This window comes from Pseudorasbora parva, chromosome 12 (genome assembly GCF_024679245.1).
Source record: "Pseudorasbora parva isolate DD20220531a chromosome 12, ASM2467924v1, whole genome shotgun sequence".
Taxonomy (NCBI): Eukaryota; Metazoa; Chordata; class Actinopteri; order Cypriniformes; family Gobionidae; genus Pseudorasbora; species Pseudorasbora parva.
Window position 1 is genome coordinate 40,582,327 of NC_090183.1, and position 23,473 is coordinate 40,605,799.

The 23,473-nt window shown below is 39.0% G+C and overlaps 1 protein-coding gene across 3 annotated transcripts in view; it reads right to left on the minus strand.

The window, feature by feature from the left end:
• Positions 1-9,553: 9,553 nt before the first annotated feature.
• LOC137094540 (novel protein similar to human membrane-associated guanylate kinase-related (MAGI-3) (MAGI-3)) overlaps positions 9,554-23,473 on the minus strand; it is a 152,814-nt gene continuing 138,894 nt past the window's right edge. The window contains exons 12-21 of one of the 3 annotated variants that reach the window (XM_067460310.1): positions 21,426-21,585; positions 18,944-19,038; positions 18,632-18,824; positions 18,341-18,520; positions 17,380-17,565; positions 16,417-16,504; positions 16,134-16,239; positions 15,240-15,377; positions 14,828-14,963; positions 9,554-12,745 (exon numbers count right to left, since the gene is read on the minus strand). In XM_067460310.1, coding sequence (XP_067316411.1) covers positions 11,736-12,745; positions 14,828-14,963; positions 15,240-15,377; positions 16,134-16,239; positions 16,417-16,504; positions 17,380-17,565; positions 18,341-18,520; positions 18,632-18,824; positions 18,944-19,038; positions 21,426-21,585 — 2,292 coding nt within the window. In that variant the 3' untranslated portion in view covers positions 9,554-11,735. Of the gene's footprint in view, positions 12,746-14,827; positions 14,964-15,239; positions 15,378-16,133; positions 16,240-16,416; positions 16,505-17,379; positions 17,578-18,340; positions 18,521-18,631; positions 18,825-18,943; positions 19,039-21,425; positions 21,586-23,473 lie in introns of all 3 variants that reach the window. The other 2 variants (XM_067460309.1, XM_067460312.1) reach the window with 2 other exon arrangements.

The window sequence follows — 23,473 nt, forward strand, 5'->3', positions numbered from 1 at the left end:
ACAGTCTGAAAACCTGTACATTAATTTCTACTGCTTCTGTTACACTTTTGCGGGAACCAATCACAGACTAACTTATCCACCTGGCACGCTATTGGCGGGTTTAACACGATGACGGATAGAGAAACGATGGATCGATGCTCATTGATCATGGCTCTTGTAGTCTGTTTAGTTGACTATCCAATTGCATACAGAGTCATTCTAATAATGCTCGTTGATCACACCTCTTGTGCAGTAGAAAATACAGAGCAGACTCCCCAGACCAGTGTTCAATCTTAAATTGAGCTTGGTCTGGTGATAGCCAGACAACTTTATTTACAAAGCATTTTGAAAGCGACCACTTCCTGCTGCCAGTTGGTGGCGCTATAACTTTGACTCACAATAGTCACATCCATGTGATCGGCCTCTTACAGCGAACACACAGCTGAAGTTTCATTCAAATCAGTCAATGTATGCAGAATTTATAATACACTTCCTGTTTCCCTTCTCTCGCCATAAATTCGTCTCCTCGCCAAGGCCAAGCCGTTTGAGATATGAAAAATCAGCTCGCAATTTAGCATCCTCATTGTCTTGACTTAATGCTGACCGAGTTTGGCGCTGACCGGGTCAATCGCCTAGGAGGAGTATGTTAAATTCCAGAGCATGCATTTTCTGAACAACCCATAATAGCTCACTTCCTGTTGGGCTGACGCATAACTTAGTTGTTTGGCCCGATGAAATCTATATGTGTACCGAGTTTCATACATCTACTTGCAAGTGTGTTTGATATATGGACCAAGTTTTTCAGACCCCAATTAAGGGGGCGCTGTCGAGCCCGCCTGCCACGCCCGGGTACCAGCTTTGGTCCAGCCCTGATGGCCGCAGTTTCCGATGTGTGTGCAAAGAGTTTTCGAGCATGATAAGCGCCCCGAAAGTGCCCAAATAGTTGAAAAAACAAAATTGACCTTACAAGAACAATAGGGCTCTGCACCCTTTCAGGGCTTGGGCCCAAATAAGTTATTTTTTGATGAATGTATAAGGCCCTTTCAAACCAGAATTGAAATGAATAAGCCTTGGGCGGAAGGAAATGCAAAGTGAGATTAAATACTTAAATTAGGCTATATTTGTGTCATTCATCATTTAACTATTACAGGTTTGCATAATAGTCTGAGTTTGCATTTTACAGTTTGTATTTCTTTTGAGGAACACTGAATCTGTTTTTGAGCGAGTGAGATGAGTCAATGCCTGTTCACATTTAGTCTAGAACTACAATCATCATGTTCACATGCACAGCGCAAACACAACCTCTCCTGAGTTCTGGAGAGCTGTCAGTCAATAAATGGGCCAACAAGGTTATTTATTTATTTATTTATTTTATTTTTTTAAAGTAACTCATATATTCATATATTTTGTTGATTTAAAAGTAACGCATTACTTTCTCATTGGTCTGATTATGCATTGTGTTACTTGTAATGTGTTACCCTGACACTGCTTGCCATGATGGTGTTTACCTCATCTTGAGGAAAAGGCCTACGTGTAATGAGCTCAGTGTTGTTATGGAGATTTTTACAGAATTATTTTGGCAACCACAGCTGCCATTTTATTTTCTGTAAAATCGACAGGGTTTTAGCCTATGTATGCTATGACTTCGCATGTTAGCACAGGTAAACATTTCAACTGTAGCAAGAATACAGCTGTGTAATCTTGAATTAAATTAGGCCTACTACTGTAATATACTAAAATGTTAATTCGTTCAACTATAGCCTACCCTACAAGTGTTTTTCTTACATATATTGGAAGTGACTCGTTAGTAACACCTGGTGGCAGTTCACAGAATCCGCGAGGACTGCATGTTAAATAATCCTAATACATTTCACCTGTCAGACATTTATTATCCATTCTCATCGCTGCTTCAGTGGTTTGCAATACATTTATCTGTTCCTTTATATCTCGGCTACCGCCTAAAATACCTCCTCTAGTCTCTACGGCACAGAGTACTTTTACACATCGCTGAGCAATCATGAAATGATACAGCTGTGTTCTGCTTAACTCAGCAGAACAAATGCTGCTTAGACTGGCATATTTCTTTACTGTAAGCTATTAAAGTAGTCTACATTTTTTGTGTGACAGGCCATAGGTTATCATCGAGACAATGCTGTAGGCGTGACAGACCGGGATAAGACTTTCTGTAGACATCTTGAGCTGGGATAATTATAAATGTCACGGCCACAGTCATTGTATTTTTAAATCGTATGGCTTTAAGTCATCTTAAAATAATGAAATTAGTCAAACATATGTGTTATCTGTGCGTTCGGCTTTGTCACACTCCCTTTTCTTTTCCCAAACTCAGCAGAAAATGATCTTAATTAAAATATGAATTGGACCAAGCTAATGTTAAATATAAACGATTATTAAGCAATTATTCACATACTCTGATAACAACATTATTCTGAAGCGGTAAGTCACATGATTTCTTTTTTTCTTCTTTTTTTCTGAGAGTCGGACATATCTTCTGTTAGAGTTGAAATGAGCTCAGGGAGAGATCTTGAAGTTCATTTTCAGTAAAAGAGGGCAGTGCTGGGACCCTTAAAGGTGCAGTAAGCGATTTTTGAGAAACGCTGGCAAAAATTGAAATCTACACTCAATCAAAGAATTGTGTGAATATATGCTAGTGTCTATTCTCTGTGTGTGACGGTTTCACAGACGAGACTTACTCCCAGCAAATTTGGCGCTTGATAGCCTATTTTGGGGTGAAAATAGGAGAAGGGACGATTTGACATTAACACAATTCCCAGCTATTAATTTAATGTCTCTTTCAGCAATAAGGAGTGTTTACGAAAAGAAAAGAAACATGCCAGAGGAGGCTATAGCCTTCCTTGCAGGTCTATCAACCAATCATCAAACAGATGTAAATTACCATATTGTTCTGAATATCCACAACTTTCCTGCGAGTCTTAGTGGGCGTCGCCATGACACTCGATACTTCCGGTTGACGGTATCTCAGTTCCGGTTTAGCACACATAACAGTTATGCAGCGTTCACACCAGACGCGAGTGACGCGATTAAATAGCGCTATTCGCGCGAACATGGACGCGTGAACATTTTGACTCCATTCGCTTCATTCACTACACAACAGACGCGAATTTGCGTCATGGGAGGGGCTTCTGCCAGGCAGCGGCAGTCGTCAGAAGGACGAGCCGAGTTAAGGCTACTCTCGCCAGGGTTGATGAGCGCTGAGTGCCGCTGAGCGCCTGGGTCTCACACCTCCGAAACCTACTTGCTTCCATAAACCATGCAACATAAACGGACCCGTTTGACATGTTGTCTAGCACCATACGCACCCATTCAATGCCCAACGAGCTTCAAATAAACTCAAGAATTGTGATGTAGAAGTAATATTTATATTTTAATATTTGTAATTGTTGAAATCATGTCAGACATTGTCAGTTGACTTTTTTTTTTTAATCAACAAGAAAATAGATGCACGAACTTCAATTAATTTAAGTGGATTGTAATAAAAATTTACATTTCATTGCTGTTAATTTAATTATTGAGTTTATATATTAGTTTAACCTATTTAAAATACTGCAGTACAACTGTATACTTTTTTGCAAGGGGTATGTTTATTGGTTTCAATATTTTACAGATTTAATGTGTATCAAGACCGCTCTCAGCCAAACGTTAGGCTACCTTCCAAATATAGACCTGCACTCCAGCGGGACCCAGCACAAGCGAGTGCGGCGCGGGATAATATTTGATGGGTGAATGCGGATGCGGGCGACAAGATATTCCCTACGTCTCAATCGGCTCCCTAGTTCACTAGTCAGGGCACTGATCAGGACATAAGTCAATGGGCTGACTCCCTGATCAGTGCCCTGACAACTGAACTAGGGAGCAGATTGAGACGCACATTGTGTACGAGTCGCGGGAAAATAAAATTATTTTGCGTGACTCCCGTAAAGTGGAAATATCTAACAAAATAAATAACTAGAAACAAATAAACCTTTATTTATAATAAAATGAAATCGATTTACAGGCGCATTGACGGAAGGTAACTCTTGCGTGGATCATAGGAACAACCAAGCTGGCCTACCACACAGTAGCAAAATATCTGCGCCGCATAACTCGGGTGAATCGCTTAGTGCTACAGATATTAGTAAGATAGTCAGATCCATGCGACCATCTGGGACATGTGATCATTTTGCCTGAAGCGTTGTTGTAAATCTACTCCTGAATCCTGATAATACAACCAAGCGTTTAGCTGATAACAGTACAGACTAATGTAAACCGGAAGTTCGTTACCGGTGTGTTCTACGTTGCCATAGCGATCATGGGAAAGGTCAGAGTTCGGGAAAGTTGTGGATAATAAGGTATATATCATGAACCCCCTTATGTACCTTTTGGGAAAAGGCTTTTTGATAAAGAAAATGCTTTTATTTGAAAACATATTTAAATTTTTGTACTGAAAGTAGGCTAAGGTAAATACTGAACTGAATAATGAACACAGTTAAAAATAAACAGTTTTTTGGCATACCAAAAATAAAAAAAAATATGTTGGCTCCTTTGAATTATATAAAGGCTATTTTATTCTTCTGCGTTGTACCTACGCTGTATCATCTGTGCCACAAGTTACTTGTTGGTTTTCAAAATAAATAAATAAACTACAACTGTGGATTAGAACCCAGAGCCTCGCTTCACTGAAATTCAATCACTGTCATCCTATTTTTTGACACACACACACACACACACACACACACACACACACACACACACACACACACACACACACACACACACACACACACACACACACACACACACACACACACACACACACACACACACACACACACACACACACACACACACACACGTACGCATTTTTATTTATAGACCTGAGGGAGGGGTTCTGGCAGACCAATCACAGCCCTTGCGGTCTGCGTAGCATTGACGTGTTGTTACATTTTTGGAGAGGTACACATCAGGGTACGTCCTACACACAGCCAATGGTGTTGGTACGGCGTACACTCGATGCAGAAGTATAAATCATCCTTAACAATTAGGTTATCCATTTCACGTAGCCTACCAAACATTTCATTAACAGTAAAAGTACAAATCTGCGTAACCTAATTTTTTAAAATCACATACGAGGGAAGTTTGGGCCCGTCAGCAAAGCACGCAAACACTACAGCCTCGCAGCTGTTAGACTGTAAGCTTTTTTAAGACTCGCAATCTTCCAGCATTACTTTCTGGCACACCGTAGTTCTTGGCACATTAGTTTAATGTGGATTCAGCACCACCTATTGTTGGTGTAATATTGTTGATACGTAAAAGTAGACCCTGAATATAAGACAAACCCATTTTTTCAGATGTATTTCATCGTCTTATATTCAGAACAATATGCTATGATATTAGTTCAAACTGCTACCGCTGATGTACCAACAGAAGAGATTGAATATTGAATATTGTTGAATATTTTTTCACAAACAAATGTATTAAACTATTTAGCAACAGGTATAAATTAAACATGAAGACCCCAAGCCTATAGGCTAAGCTAAGATATCGGCTACAGAAGGCAGTCTCTCTAAATGGCTGAACGTGCTCTTTTAACACAGACATTTAAAGGACAGAATTGATTTGTGATTTAGGTTAGGTTAGTGGAATTATATTGTATTATTGTATGTGCATCATTTTCTGTAAATTTTCTGTTTAAAAGTGACCCAGAAAAGGCATTCGAAGGCACGTTTATAAAAGATACTTAAATACCCTAATTAAACTAATGCCTGATCCAATTAATCTAAGCCTTGTCTGTGAAACCAGACCATTGTTTACATGGTACTTAAAAAACTAAGTGTATTTACTGAGCACTACAGCACTCTTGTAGCCAATCAGCAATAAGGGGCGTGTACTTATGATAGGGGGAGGAGAGAGAGTGAGCAAGCGCGGATCTTTTGTAGAAAGAGAGATGGCTGAGATATTACCTTAGATGAAAAGGTCAGAGGAATATAATTGGAAGAAGAACGGTTATGATCAGGCAAAGACGTGTGTTAATTTTAGTAAAGCTTTCCAGCACTGGAGAGACATTAATGTGCGTGCACACTGGCGAGGAGCAGAGCGAGCATTTTCAGTGTATTGCTATGGAAGTTTAGCCTAGAAAGCTAGACGCACCCTAGCGGCAGCAAATAATCTGCCCGTGAGTGTCGTCTAGCAACTCTCAATACACGTCTGAGCTGTAAAAACCAAACTCTGGTCAGGCCAATCACATCGTGTATAGAGTCGGTGGGCGGGGCTTAACATAATGACGGCAGAGTTATTAAAATGCTTCCCCTAATGTGTCTTAGTCAGGGTGTGAATTACATTAAATACATAAATACATGAATTAGCGGCCTTCAGAGGTCAGAGAGGGCAACAAACCCAATAACACTTTAAAATAAGGTCCATTAGTTACCATGAACTAATAATGAACTGCACTTATAAACCATCTATTTATCTTTGTTAATATTAATTTTACCATTTTCTAACGCATTAATAAAAACTTGGTAACGTTTATACACTGTGAACTAACATGAACAAACCATGAACAGCTAATTCTAACAAAGATGAACTAATGCTGAACAGAGGTGTTTTTAATGGTTAGTTCATGTTAACTAATGCATTAACTAATGAAACAAAGTAAAGTGTAAAGTGTTACCAAAAAAAAAAAAAAAAAAAACACACAAAAAAACAGTTACACTTTACAATAAGGTTTCATTAGTTACCATTAGTTATTTTATTGACTAACATGAACTAAACATGAGCAGTACATTTGTTACTGTATTTGTTAGTATTTGTTTCATGGTTTGTTCACATTAGTTCACAGTGCATCAACTAATGTTAACAAGCTTTTAATAAAGTATTATTAAATGTTGAAATTAACATTAACAAAGATAAATAAATGCTTCATAAGTTCAGTTCATTATTAGTTTGGTAACTAATGAACCTTGAACCTTGAAAGTGTTACCAAAAAAAAAAAAACTTTTGACCATTGTTAATGTTAGTTCATATTATTACTTGATTGTTTTATTATTACAAACTTTACTTTAATAGCCTTTATAGAAGCATTTGCAGAAATTTAAATAAGCCAACATTTAAAAAGTCTTTAAAAGTGTTGTTAGTTAATGCTAACTGCTGTGTATGATTGTGTTAAAGTGTTCCAGGAATTAAACATGCAATGTTTCCATGGAGAGGAAATATCAGGCACTTTTCCAGCTAATCCTAAAGTAACTTTTTTTTCACAGAATAGAAAGAAAAGCCTTCTTTGTTCTCTTTATACGGAACATTTTCCTTATGATGATCCTGAAAGTAAACGCGCCGGTGTCTACTGTTGCTATAGTATCGGACGCAACTTTAATGCGCCTCTGATTAATAGATAAACCTTATTTCAGTGTTGTTAATGTTGTAGTCTACTTTACCAGTTTTTTTTCCCGTATATTCACTTATTATACACACTTATATAACTGACGATATTCAGTTAAATTTCATGTAAATTCATCAGAACTGTGCGTATGCATTTAAGACACTTACAAATGTGTTTGCTCCGTCCATGAAATAATTGTGCGTCTTCAATAGGCGGGGTTATCACTTCAAATGCTCAGGTATGACCCATTTCCATAAAACTTCAGTATTTTATATAAATGAGCTACAAACGGAGCGAGAGCACAATCCGGTAAAGAGCGAAGAGCATGTGTCTGTGAAGGAGAGCTGTGACTCTTGAGGGCGCGGATGGCGCAGCCGCCGCAGCACAACGTCTCTATTAATTCACGCATGTAGTAGATATAATCAAATGTTTATTTTAAAGCACTGAATCGTTTCTGAATCGCCATTTATCCAATTCTTAGCATTTTACATTGAGGATCGGCCGAAATGAACGAATCACGATTCAAAATACACATTTCAAGATCAGATCGATGCATCCGCATCGTCAGGATTTGTAATCGATGCATCGAGGAAACGAGTGAATCGCTACATTCCTTTGTTAGTGTTCGTTATTTTTGTGGTCGGAGCAGTGAAGAGAGCTGTTCGTTTCTATTGTGTGTGTGTGTGTGTGTGTGTGTGTGTGTTTGTTTGGGTGTCAATTTCAAATATAAACAAATTTCTCAAAAATCCCTTACTGCACCTTTAAAAGACCATATCAAATAAATTAATTTGATTGGATTTTTGCATAAAACTTTACATGACCAGAACACCAGGATATGATTTTATTTTTTTTGCACTGACTTTAAATATTTTCCCCATACTTAAATTATTACTTAGAAAAATAACTGAACAAATGTACATATTTCTATTCTTTGTTCTGAGAGAGCTAGTTTTTTTTTATATAAAGGTGCTGTACAATATTTAAACATTTACATGAATCAGACCACGTTATATTAAGACCATATGTATTTAGTCTAATATGAGGTGATTCTAGGCCTCACTTTTAAATATGAACACTGAGATGAGTTATGTACAGCAGATGCTTACATTGCTTTTATGACAATTCTTCAAAGTCTGTCATATGCTCAAAAACACAATGTAACACCACCACAATTTATCGTGAACAATGATCTCTTCTTTGTAATTAGTTTGCGTTCTCATGGTTTATATCAAAGCTGTGCCACACAGCTGTTTGTTACATTACATATCCAAACCCTGAGGTCATAATCACTTTACACACAACATATGGAATGGCCACCAGTCCTTTGGTATTGATATTGTCATGTCGTTTCCTATGAATTCACACTTCACACGTTAATCTTGGCCACATATCAGACCTCAAAACCCCAATAAATCAGCCCTTTCAGAAACCTCCCACAACTGACCATGGTATGCAAGCATGGACAACATTAGCTGATGATCATCAAATAGAGAGAATACATTATACCCGCAAAAATCCTATTTTTAGGAGGGATATTTTTCCCTATTTCATAGACAGTAATTCTTTTCACATTAGGGTGAATCTCACCAACAAAACAAAAAAAGCTCACAATCTCACCTGGGTCATATTTCACCTCCAAATCAAAAGTGGAAAAATAAGAAACCTTAATTTGCATAAAGACAATGAAGCCTAACGAAGGTTTAGGATTAGTTCCATTGTGATATTACTTGAATACAATTTAAGCACATAATCACCCTAAAACATTTCTCTGTAATTGATCCACACTGTTTGATTCTGACTGCAATATTTATTATGTTCCCATTATTTAATCATCATTTCATCATTTTATATATATAATATGTGTGTGTACTGTGCATAATTATTATGTATATATAAATACACACTCATTCATGTATATATTAAAGAAATATTTGTGGGTATATACTGTATATAAATTTGTATAACTCATATAATGTATAAATATTATATATATATAAATCTTAAATGTGTACATGCATGTGTGTATTTATACATAATGATTAGACACAGTACACACACATATACTGGTATTATGTAAAATGATATTACATTTGTATGTGATTAATCGATTTGACAGCACTCAATATATATATATATATATAGTAGGAGTGTAAGTCAAACGTAAGACCGGCCTCATTTTTTTAATGTTAAATATTTTAACACTTTACTTATAGCCTTTATATAATAGCATTATAAAATATTTTTTATTGTATGGTGTTTTGAATAATTGTAACCACCACACTTATCATAAGTTATAATACTTATCTATTCATTGAACACACCTTTAGAAAGTATGATGCATTAAAACATGACAAACAACCAATTTCAGATGTAACAAGGAATCTGTGAATCTAATGCATTTTTACTTTGGTTACAATTATTAATGAGAAAATATATAATGCATGCATTATAGGGTACATCATATATACCTTTAATAATGTATTATACTAAAAGGCTTTAAGTAAATTGTTACCATATTTTCTTTTGAATTTGAGATGATATATGAGCCCTTTACATCCTTCACGAGGTTCACCCATGAACATTGGTCATAAATCGAAGCTTGACCAGCGTAAAGTAAAGTATCGCCTCATAACCGAGGGCTTGAATTGCTTGCACTGCTTGCCTTCATGGTGAGCAGACTGGGCACGCATGTCCAGGGAATAAAATAAAATAAATATTTACCATATTAAATCTAATTTCATAGAATATTTAAAAAATACATTTGCATGTACCATATGTTTTGTGACAAGTCAAAACAGTTGCTACAAGGTAAAACTACCACGGTGCTTAGCAAGAGCCTGGATCTCTACACCGAAATCAATGTCACAATCTCTTATAGCTACATGTATCTATTCATATACATATTTCAATAAATAAAACATTTGATCATCTTCTTGGTATATTAAAGCACAAGTTTCTGGTCATTTGCAGTAATAATATTTGGAGATCAGGGAGTCAAAGACATGGAAGAGAGAGAGAACAGTCTGAAAAGTCCCTGGTAAAGCCCCCAATCTTCATAACAGTTCTTATTTACAAGGTCTGGAAACATTAGAGACAAACTGCACGGGTCTAAAAGGCATGCGACAAAACAAGGAGATTGTGTTTTATACTTTGCATGCAGGGGGAAAAAAAGATTCTTTGGGGTAAGGACGTGCTGTTTTTGACTCGCATTGTTGTTTTGGTGGTTGATGGGGCGTGCCGTGTTCTCTTAAATTGCATAAGGAAGGATTGCATTGTGATGTCAAGAGAGTCCCGGTGTTGTTTAATGTCAGCTGGCTTGAAGGAAATCGAAATGGAGCTCCATGCGTTTGACCACAAAGCCTCAGAAATTGCCTGTCCAAGATGATTAAGCAATGATCTCCATAAAGCGGTTAGGACGAAACCTCATGCCGAATCAGTCTGTTTGTGTACCAGCGAGACTACTGATTACAAACATTTATAAATCATTTCAATGAGAAGCTCATGCTGACCCCTGTCCAAAGAGAAGGACGTGAACATGGTTCACATCATAAGCTAAACAGTTATGAGCTTGGGTGGGAGACCGCCTGGAGAAGAACAAGGTGTAAGGCCAAAAACATACTCGAGGAATGTACGTGAACACACACTGAAGGTGCGATATTGTGCCGGTAACAAACATCTCTATTCAATCAGGTGATAAAGGTAAGACCTTGGGATGTCTGTGCCTTTTTCAACCGATTGTTTATTACTCAGATAGCTAGCTTTAAACAAGTAAACAGCTTAAAGTTGCCATTAAATGAAAATTCACCGTTTATTCTGTTTATTTTAAACAATGCATCGACTTCATTCTTCCATTCTAATCTGCCTTCATCCAATCAAAAGCTGAAGGACAGAACCAAGTCCCGGACCAACGGTTGCTTTCTATGAGTCATTGGATAATATTACCGAGTATACTCAAAAAAGTCCTGAAGCTGGTTGCATATGTTTGAGTTTTCTCAACTTTTACAGTGTAGGCAACACTTAAAGAGAATTTATAACATTCTGCACATGTATGCTTGAAATGCTGGCCTGTCGGACATAGATGTATAAAGAAAACTCTTGAGTATAAGATGTTTAGTCTCGTACTCAAGGGGCCGATAGTTTTCTTCAAATCTCTGGGTCAATAGATCCAAGTTGTTGTAATTCAAGTAACCAGCTATAAACATGTCGAAAGTTTACTAACTTGCTCAGCAAGATTCTCTTCCAGATGTTTCTGTGCCATGACAGCAGATAGTCTGCGCTAATTCCTGTTATAGTGCATGAACAACGTGTAAAATCTTAGCAGTGTTTGCATTCACGTACGTGCATGTTTCTGGTCTTAAACCTTCTATTCCCAAGCATCCTCAATCTGTTCACAAACATCCCGCATCACTTCCTCGTGAGTGAGAATGCGTGCATAATTAGGGATCTTCCAAAGGCCGTCGTTTAAGGGTCCTGGGTGGTCGAACACTAGGCTCGCCCTAGTGGTGACTAAAGCTGCATCTGTGGTGACAATGTCGTCATTCCGGTTTTTGCTATCATTTCCTTTTCCTTTGTTTTCATTCAGGTCTGTATTCATGTCTTTGTTTTCTTCCTTTTGATCCTTCAAAGATCCCCTCTCCTTTGTTGTTTTATTCTTCCTGTCTCCCTCTCTGCTTTCTGCTATGTGGGTGTCTTCAGCTTGCATGTCTCCTTCTCTCTGGTTTTTCTTCTTTTGGGTGCTTTTAAGCTTAGCTTCCTCTTTTGGCTCAACCGCTTTATCCTCTCCTTTGCTCCTCACTTTTCTCTCAGCTCTCCGCCTCTCCTCCCGTTCTTGGGCCTCGTTTTGCTTCCTTCCTTTAGATTCCTGTTTTTTCCTCCTTTCAGCATTCAGTGCTTCTTTCTGTCCCTGCACTTCGCCAATTACCACTTCCTGTCCTTCCGGCTTTGACTTCTGGGGGCTGACTGAGCGACTGTGCTGGCAGGACTTTCTGTTCTTGTGGGAGTCTCGAGCACTTTGTTTCAGATTTTCTTTGTAGCTGTGAGCTTTGTCTTTGGCTTTGGATGGGCTTTTGGGTTTCTCTGTATCTCCGAGATCAAGGAGATTCTCTGCGGACCGACTCTTGGTGCGCCGTTGCTGCGAGACTTTGGAAGAGCTGGTGTTTCGTGGTTTGGCACTCTTCTCCCTCTTGCTGTCTTTAGAGCGAGGATCCTCACAGGCCAGATCCAAGGAGCCGCGAGAGCGGGCAAAGGAGCTTGTCAGGTCTGGCGTTCCCTTCTTCACTGAGGTGGATGATGGATAAAGGAGAGGAGAACTGAGAGCAATGTTGGAAGTGTTGGATCCCGGCGGATCAGGAAGGATAACATCTCCTGCAGAACCTAAGGGTGAAAAGAGTTGCAACTAATTAAAGCCTTATAAAAAAATTACCATGATAACCTATTTTGGATTGGAGTGGATGTGGATGTGCTAAATCCCAGAATGCTAGGTTGTTGTGGTTCAATTACTTAAGCACATTGCTATATAATTGACAGAAAGTTCTGGTCGGTTACTAGGTAATTGCTAGTGTATACAGGGCATAGGCAAAATAGGCGGTTGCTATAAAATATATCTGCACACTCACTTAAGCATTTTATGATGCAGTTAAATGTTAGCGCCATAAAACTGTTCTATCTTTCTTTTAGTGTCAAAATGGCTAGGAAGGCCCTGCGTGTATCTATTAGAGCTGCACAATTCTGGATAAATTGAGCATCCAAATTTTAGTTTCAATAGAGATCACGATTCTTCCAAGATTCTGAACAGACAACTAAACAAAACAACGTAATTTACTAGAGCTTCTGACAAAATATGAATTACTGCATTCTATTTCCATCCATCCATCCATTCATCCATCTTCTTCTGCTTATCCGGGGCCGGGTCGCGGGGGTAACAGTCTAAGCAGAGACGCCCAGACTTCCCTCTCCCTAGCCACTTCCTCCAGCTCCTCCGGGAACCCCGAGGCATTCCCAGGCCAGCAGGGAGACATAATCCCTCCAGCATTTCCCAGGTCATCCCCGGGGCCTCCTCCCAGTGGGACCTGCCCGGAACACCTCCCTGGGAAGGCGTCCAGGTGGCATCCGAAATAGATGCCTGAGCTACCTCAGCTGGCTCCTCTCGATGTGGAGGAGCAACGACTCTACTCTGAGCTCCTCCCGAGTCACCAAGCTTCTCAGCCTATCTCTAAGGGAGTGCCCAGCCACCCTCTGGAGAAAGCTCATTTCAGCCGCCTGTATCCATGCCCTTCCTTGAACTGTCACCTTATCATGGTGGAGGGGTTTGAGTACCTGAACGATCCTAGGAACTATGTTGTCTGGAGCTATATGCCCTTGGTAGGGTATCCCAAGGCAAACGGTCCTTGGTGACGGGTCAGACTAAGAGCGGTTCAGAAGCCCACTATGATTAATATAAAATCAAGGACCGAGACGTCGCCCGGCATGGCGCAGCCAGAGCCCCACCCTGGAGCCAGGCCCGGGGTTGGGGCTCGTATGCGAGTGTCTGGTGGCCGGGCCTTCCCCCATGGGGCCTGGCCGGGCTCAGCCCGAATGAGCAACGTGGGGCTGCCTCACCACCTGCAGGAAGGATCATAAGGGGCCGGTGCATAGTGGATCGGTGACAGTCGACATCCTCATATTAGAATGATTTCTGAAGGATCAAGTGACACTGAAGACTGGAGTAACGATTCTGAAAATTCAGTTTTGCATCACAGAAATAAATAATCATTTAAAGTATAATAAATTGAAAACCAAATATTTTAAATTGGAATAATATATCACAATATATATATATATATATATATATATATATATATATATATATAAAAAATACAGATTTATATATATATATATATATATATATATATATATATATATATATATATATATATATATATATATATATATATATATATATATAAATCTGTATTTTTGATCAAATAAATGCAGGCTTGATGAGCAGAATAAACTTCTTTCAAAAACATTACAAATGGTAATGTGTCCAAACTTTTGGCCTGTACTGTATATACAGGTGCTGGTAAATAAACTTGCACAATAAAGCAGAGAAAAGGAGCATAGAAAGTATAGTAAAGTGAAAGTCCCATTACCAAAGAAAAAAGACCTAGAGGAAAAGAGGCTGTTAGTGATGATGTTCCTGGGGACAGTAACACACCGCAGATGAGCTTACACAACCTGCATAGGAAAGAAAGAAAGAAAGAAAGAAAGAAAGAAAGAAAGAAAGAAAGAAAGAAAGAAAGAAAGAAAGAAAGAAAGAAAGAAAGAAAGAAAGAAAGAAAGAAAGAAAGAAAGAAAGAAAGAAAGAAAGAAAGAAAGAAAGAAAGAAAGAAAGTTAGCAATAACGTGTTTCTTGATGTTCTCACAGTATGCTTATAAAGCAGCAGCCTCATCCTGTGTCTGTGTGTTGTAACTCACTGTTCTCTGATAAGAGGGCTTGTGGTCGCAGTAACAGTAGCACTTTGTTTCCTCCAGCTTGGATCAGCTCAATGGCTCTAGTGTGACTGATGCCTTGTGTCTGTTCTCCATTGATCTCCACTACCTGATCTCCTACCTACAGAATACACATTCAGGAGTAAGATCCTGTTCTATCATCAAACCCATGAAAAAGACTGTCACCTTATAAGGTTGTTCATTCACGGCACTTAAATAAGCATCTCTCAAGATGTTGTTATGACATATTTTGACAGTTTTGAGTATTCAGCTTTTTCCTTAAAATGTTCCTTAACTTTTTACTACATTTAAATGCACTTTGCAGATGCTTCCCAAAAATGACTGCAGAAAATGGAAAAATCCTGTGAGTTATTAAAGAGTGGTGTGCTGTACTGACGTGTATCCTGCCATCCTGTAGAGCGGGGCCGTCCTCAGCCAGCCGCAGGATGTAGAGGCCCATGTTATACTCCGTTCCTCCTCTCAGACTAAAGCCAAAACCACGAGGACCACGCTCCAACTCAACCGCGATACAACCCTAGGTAGAAAATACACACAAAATGTCATTTTTTCCAGTTATGACATGAATAAATGAAGTATAACCCTTAGTATTGCCTTAAATGGATAGTTCACCCAAAATAAATAAAAATACTGTCAATAGTTACTCACCCTCGTGTCACTCAAAACCCATAAGTCTTTCGTTCATCTTCAGAACACAAATTAGTATCTTTTTGATGAAATCTGAGAGCTTTCTGTCCCTCCATAGACCACTTTGATGCTTCAACATTTTCTGAACAGACTCAATCGCTTTATATGAAGAACAGATTGAATTTAGGCATTTATTCACATATAAACATCAATCAACTCACACATCAGTTGTGGTAGACAGAAGCTCAAGCATGTTCGCTTGGCGTGTGAGAACCAATGAGGTTCATTAATCGTGTGTTATGCAGCACGTTTGAGCTTCATCAAGAACTTTGTTTCTGTGCATCAAGAAAGTTCAGTTGAACTTCTGATTGTGCTCTCTGATTAAAAATAAAAAATTCAATCGGTTCAATCATATAAAGTGATCAAGTCTCTTCAGATAATTTTACGATCTCTTTATGAACCTTTTGAATTGTCAAAGTGTCAGTTGTGTAGCTGTCAATGAACAGAAAACTCTCAGATCTCAGCAAAAATGTCTTTATTTGTGTTCCGAAGATGAACGAAATATATTTTGCATCATAAAATACACTAGATGTGATGACTTTAGATAAGGTTTAGGTACAGATAATAATATAAGTGTGACTCTTGCCTGTTTGGAGTTGGCAACACACAAGGTTCCCTGTTCACTCATGGGAAGAGCTTTATACTCCGTCCAGATGAGCTCATCCCTGATTTCATCCATATCCAAATTATATCTGCCCATAAGTAACACATGTTATAGATCAGAAATGTAGCTTAAATCCTCCAAAAGTGATTAGAGCTTCATTTTATTGGCTATATGGTTGTAGAATTTACATGAATTTAAAACAAATGTACAGAGGATATGGTTTATAGTGGTTATAGTGGTTTAAATATGTAATAGAGGACTGTACCTCTCATCCTGAGTGGATTTGAGAATCTTGTGCTGCGGTGCTGGACTTTGTTTGGCCGAGCTTGCTCCTGAGGGCGGGCCTTTGTACTCTAAACATCCAATCAAAACAGATTGATTGACATTAAAGGATAAACACCAAGGGCCAGATTTACAGACAGCTTGCGCCAGTGCAAACCCTATTTTTTGGTGTTAAAAAACAACTGTCAGGATTTACTAAAGACATGCAACAAAACATTTCTGCTTAAAAAGTGTGGACAGTTATTTTTGCGGCTGACCTTCTTGCATATGTACTTTAGGAGTTTTCCTTTCAGACACAAAATGTATGGGAGGAGATCATTTAAATGAATTACGCAAGGTGATTTACAAAGTTTTGCGCTGGTCAGTGTACTGGTGTTTGCCCCCAAAAAGCATGTTTTAAAGCAGACGCTGATTTACACTGCTCTTGGTAGATTGTGTTGGTCATTATGGCTGCGTAAATCACCTGTAGAACTTTACACTCCCATCAGCACTTTTTTTGGAATTGAGCCTTCGTGCTAATTTCCTGTTTAGTAACTCTGGCTCCAAGTGTTAAGGTCCTCATGGAACAGCATTTTTACTTCTGTAATGTAACATACTAATGATAAATAAATAAGAGCCTCTGCTAATTAATGCTATTTTGGTGTATGATATTCATACATTATACCTACGAACAAAAACGTGTTAAACACAACAGAGAAAAAAGAACTGTGTATTTTCATGCTTTGTATTTGTAATAAGCTAATAATTGTTCTAAGTGCCCTGTATAATGCGTTCAATTTAAATATGCATGCATAATTAATATCAAATTATATTTCTGTGGATATTAGCGTTTTAATTGAAGCTACATCATTGTCCTAGTGTGAAAAATCAAAGCATGAGGCACAGGTTGAGAAACATGAATATGTACTGCGGCAGTATTTATGTGATATTTCATTATCTCGCTCACCGTCTTCAGGAACCACGGTGAGCGTGACGGAGTTCCCCGCGTCTTTGATAAGCTGAACAATGTCGTTGTGGGAGAGCTCCACAATAGACTGACTGTTCACAGCGGATATGCGGTCTCCCACATTCAACAACCCGCAGCGGTCAGTTGGACTGCCCTCAATTATTCGACCGATCTTATGAGGAATCACTGCAACACACACTTAGGCAAATCACTTAGCAGAATTGAAATGGCTTGTGTTTTATTTATAATCATAATGAATGAATCGTAGGAAATATAACAATATAGGTTGTGCAAATCTAAAAAAACAAACAAACTGCTGGACGGAGTGGAATGGAACAGAGCGCAGGGGTCTCAAGACCTTTAAAGACCTCAAGAGCTTTAAAATTAAAACTACTATATTTTTAACATGCAACGCAATGCTTATGACACAAGATGCTGAAAAAACAAAACGTTTGGTTGCAACTGCCACTGATTTCTATTTACATGTATATGGCTGTAAAAAGGTTAAAAAGGTTCAAAATTAAATGCAAAATGTAAAAAAAAAAAAGCACAAGGTCAACATGACATTAAACCGCCACTATTAAGGTAAAGTTTTATTATAAACAATAAATAAATAATACAAAATCATAAAAAAACAAATTTGTTTTTAATTGTTTAATGAAAGTTAAAATTAAATAAAATGTAAATAATCAGGTAAAATATTTAAACATTTTTTAATTACATATATACATATATATGTAATTATATATATTTATATATATATATATATATATATATATATATATATATATATATATATATAATTATTTTTATTAAATTGTCATTTATATATATTTTTTAAATTGCAAAAAAAGTATATAAACGTTCTGGATGAGAAGCAGTTCTAGATTCCCAATCCTGGTGCTATAAAATGTGTGTCTAAATAATGTTTTTGCTGGTGCATGAATGAATCTGCTGTTACCTCCAGGTGGCGGTTTGCTCTTTGAAGTGAGAATGACAAATCCAAATCCCTCGTTATCTTTACGATGGAGTGTGATATCAAATGACTCCTGGTCCTTGATGCTTGGCACCTGGATACGTGGAAGCCGAGGTGAGCCATTCAAAAGTGTCATTGCCCCGCTCCCAACATCCACTGGGACATCTATAGAGCAGAAGATTACACGGACTGACCTTTAATGAAAGCTATTCAGGCAGTTAATTACACACCAACGTTGGTTTTTATGTCTAAGACCTGTCAGTCAGCAGCTCTCACCTCTGTAAATGACCTTCCTGCGCACTGAAAGGAGCACTTGTCCATTGCGTGCTGCATTAGTCATCAGATCCAGAACTTGTTTGTGAGATTTCCCCTTTACAATGATGCCATCGATGCCAACAAGCTCATCTCCGGCCCTCAGACGGCCTTCCTTCTCTGCCGCCCCCTGGGGAATTATGGCACCAATGTAGACCTAATGAAATTAGATGGATAGCTCATTTTAGAGCTAAGACACAAAGTCGATCTGCTAAAAAATCCCATAAATACAGTCCAAGTATACAAATATTCAGTAATATGGTTACAGAGACTTACTGGTTGTTCTGCGCCCTCTCCTCCAAGCACACGGAAGCCAAAGCCTGTGTCCTGATCTCGCTTAATGAACACGTCCAACTCTTTATAGTGAGGTACTACATAACAATAGACAGATTTACATGGATGTATGATAAATAAATTCATCAATTTAAAAAAAAGTTAAACAGGGGCTTTTGCAGCAGTTAGTTATAGGAACTACAATATTCCTGGTTGCATTCGCACTGGCAGTACGAAGTTGGCCGACAGCTACGTCATTCAACAATATTGACAACTGGAGAATGGAGGACACCATAATCAGAGCTGTGTTTTTGCTGTGTGTCATGGGAGTTGTGATAAGGGAGATGGAATGAAGAAAAAGAACACAATGTCTGAGAAAAGAACACAATGTCGCAGACAAAGGCGACAGGTAAATGCATTTCTGTATGCTCATGCCTTAAAACACTTTACACTGCTTTTTAAAAATGGTGGGTGCTTTTTCGCATGGCATGAGTTCGGGCAGTCAATGTACTGGTAGTTCCTGTTGTGCTGGGTTAGATTACTCTGAAGTAGGAGCTAATTTAGTTCCCCCAAAAGGCCTAGAACTAGAACTAAAATCTGTTCCCAGTACCTGATGTGCGAAAACACCATAAAGCTTGTACTTCATTCTATAGATTTAGGAACTATGAAAAGGTTCCACCGGCGCGAAAGCCTCCAATCAATTAAAAGGATAGTTCTCCCAAATCTTTTCATTGGCATAACAATGGTTGCTGACTGTAAAGCTCCAAAAACACACAAATGTACCATGAAATAGCCCATACACACACAATACAGTTTTCCAAAGCCATTTAGTAACTTATAAAATTATTTATTCTTCTTCTCATAAATCATATAAAATCACAGTGAATCCTGATGCAATACAAGCAAAACCATACATTTGCCCACAGCTCTTTATAATGCAGAGTGCCGTTTTCTTATACATTATGAACAGTTTTTTCTGATGATGGTGAGATCAGATCATACCGCTGTTATCAGACTCCTTGTGCATACAAAAATCTCAATGGATGGTTACAATTAATGGCAAAATGAATATGATATTTCCTACTAACACACTATAGCAAAATATATAAAAAATTAGCTTAAAAATGTTTTTTTTTTTTGTGTGAAAATCCTAATGTCCCTAAGACTATATACACTCACCTAAAGGATTATTAGGAACACCATACTAATACTGTGTTTGACCCCCTTTCACCTTCAGAACTGCCTTAATTCTACGTGGCATTGATTCAACAAGGTGCTGAAAGCATTCTTTAGAAATGTTGGCCCATATTGATAGGATTGCATCTTGCAGTTGATGGAGATTTGTGGGATGCACATCCAGGGCACGAAGCACCCGTTCCACCACATCCCAAAGATGCTCTATTGGGTTAAAATCTGGTGACTGTGGGGCCATTTTAGTACAGTGAACTCATTGTCATGTTCAAGAAACCAATTTGAAATTATTTGAGCCTTGTGACATGGTGCATTATCCTGCTGGAAGTAGCCATCAGAGGATGGGTACAAGGTTGGTCATAAAAGGATGGACATGGTCAGAAACAATGCTCAGGTAGGCCGTGGCATTTAAATGATTCCCAATTGGCACTAAGGGGCCTAAAGTGTGCCAAGAAAACATCCCCCACACCATTACACCACCACCACGAGCCTGCACAGTGGTATCAAGGCATGATGGATCCATGTTCTCATTCTGTTTACGCCAAAGTTCTGACTCTACCATCTGAATGTCTCAACAGAAATCGAGACTCATCAGACCAGGCAACATTTTTCCAGTCTTCAACTGTCTAATTTTGGTGAGCTCGTGCAAATTATAGCCTTTTTTTTCCTATGTGTAGGCGAGATGAGTGGTACCCGGTGGGGTCTTCTGCTGTTGTAGCCCATCCGCCTCAAGGTTGTGCGTGTTGTGGCTTCCCAAACGCTTTGCTGCATACCTTGGTTGTAACTAGTTATTTCAGTCAAAGTTGCTCTTCTGTCAGCTTGAATCAGTCGGCCCATTCTCCTCTGACCTCTAGCATCAACAAGGCATTTTCGCCCACAGGACTGCCGCATACTGGATGTTTTTCTCTTTTCACACCATTCTTTGTAAACCCTAGAAATGGTTGTGCATGAAAATCCCATAACTGAGCAGATTGTGAAATACTCAGACCGGCCCGTCTTGCACCAACAACCATGCCACACTCAAAATTGCTTAAATCACCTTTCTTTCCCATTCTGACATTCAGTTTAGAGTTCAGGAGATTGTCTTGACCAGGATCACACCCCTAAATACATTGAAGCAACTGCCATGTGATTGGTTGATTAAAGAATTGCATTAATGAGAAATTAAACAGGTGTTCCTAATAATACTTTAGGTGAGTGTATGTTTTTACAGCCTACCAGAATGTTTTCGACATCATGGTGCTGTAACATAAAAGAGATTCCTCCTTGCGGTATCAGCTCAGCAGAGACTCACCTATGCTCTCCGGTAAGGCTTTGGGCTTGCTGTAGTGGAGGGAAGCGTCCTGTTTTGGAGAGCTACATGGCAGTGTGTTTGAGTGATAGGTCAAAGCCTGGGGAACCATGATGTCATGGCAACGGTCCAGAGTCTCAGTACTGGCACTCATTCCCGCTCTCTGTTGAAATACATGGGGAAATAAGGACTATATGTGACTTGTAGAGTGGTTGTGATTTCTTAGAGAATGCAAGCAAGTGTGAACAGACAGACAGTATAAACAGAAACACTTTTATCATTGGATCGAGCCTTCATGGTCTGATTAGCAGAAAAGGGAAGATTCCTTCAATTCATATGCAAATACAGTTTCCATCACAAGAGTGATGTTGAAACACAGTGACGTTGAGATATTTTATGCCTTTCAGGAAACCAATAGGAAGATAGCCCCTAGAGTTAATTTTTTTGCCGCTTTGCCTCTTGTAAGCTTGTTTTTGGTCAAGTGAGTGATGTTGTCCATACAAAACTCACCATCATTATATTAGGGTTGCCAAGAACTGCAATGTGGTTACTAAGATGTCCTGAGTGGTTGCTTGGGCATTACTAGGTGGTTTTTAGGGAAGCTTGGGGGTTGTTAGGTGGTTTTCTGGGTGTTACTAGGTGGTGTCCTGGGTGTTTGATAAACGATTTCTAAGATTTGATCTTCTGTGTGGTCACTAGGTGTTGGTAGGTGGTTTCTAGGGTGTTCTTGGTGGTTGCTAAGGTATTTCTATAGTGTTTTGGGTGATTGCTTGGTGGTTCTTGTTTTTTGTGAGTGTTGTTTTTAGAAAGTGGTTTATAGTGTCCTGGGTGTTATAGGTGTGATAACTGCTTTCTAGGGTTTCTAGGGGGTTTCTAAGGTGTTCTGCATGGTTTCTGTGTTGAAATGGGTGGTTTTCAAAGCATTGCTAGGCTTTTTGGTTTATATGGTGTTCTCTGTGGTTTCTTATGGTTTTCTATGTGGTTGCTAGTTGATTTCTAGTGTGTCATGGGTGTTTGATACATTTCTAAAATTTGATTTTCTGTGGTCGCTAGGTGTTTTTAGGTGGTTTCTATGGTGTCCTGGGTGTTTGGTTGTTTCTAAAGTGTTCTAGGTGGTTGCTAGGGCGTTTCTAATGTGTTCTGAGTGGGTTCTGTGTTTAAGTTGGTGGTTGTCAAAGCGTTGCTAGGTTGTTTCAAGGGTGTTCTGGGTGGTTGATTAACAGGTTTCTATGGCGTTCTAAGTGGTTGCTAAGGAATTTCTGAGGTGTTCTGTTTCTATGAAATGGGCAGTTGTTAAATAATTTTGGTAGGTTATTTCTAGGGCATTCTTGGTGGTGGCTAGGTCATTTATAGGGTGTCCTTTGTGGTTGTTAACTGGATTATATTGTGATTTTGGTGGTTGCTAGGGTGTTTCTATGACATGTGAAGTTGTTAAAGGGTTGCAAGGTTGTTTCTGGGGTTCCCTTTCGAAAGGGAACTCGAGCTGCGTCAGCTGACGCTATGGGGAACGCCTCCAGCGTGACCGGTGTCTGAGCTACTATCAAACCACAGCAATCCTATTGACCGGCGACAGCCTATGATGTCATCAAGGTGCGACCAGGAAGTATATAAGGGCGCCTTGCAAACATGACACCAGCATCTTCGTCTTCAGGGACTGTTTTTGTCTGAATGCTTCAAATCAAAGGTAATCCAGATTCATTTATTTTCTGCCTGGGATTAAGAGCATGCACAGTCAAGCTCTTGTGGAGTCATTTGTTCGATTGTGTGTAATGTGAGCGAAGTTTTCAATCCGAGATCGCTCCGTTCTCGTCTAGCGCTCTTCCTGAGGGAAGAGCGTTTTTGCATCTGAGATTAGTGATGTGATCCCCGCTCACGCTGAGGCTGAGCGCGGATGCACGTCACATTCCCTCGGATGGGGTCGCCGATCGCCGCGAGGGGATGTTTCCCTCCGGCGATCTAGCGACTGACGAGACTAATCACGAATGCTCGTAGGGATGGCTGGTGAGAAGGGAAATTAATTTCTCAGCCATCCTGACTGTGTATGCTGAGCC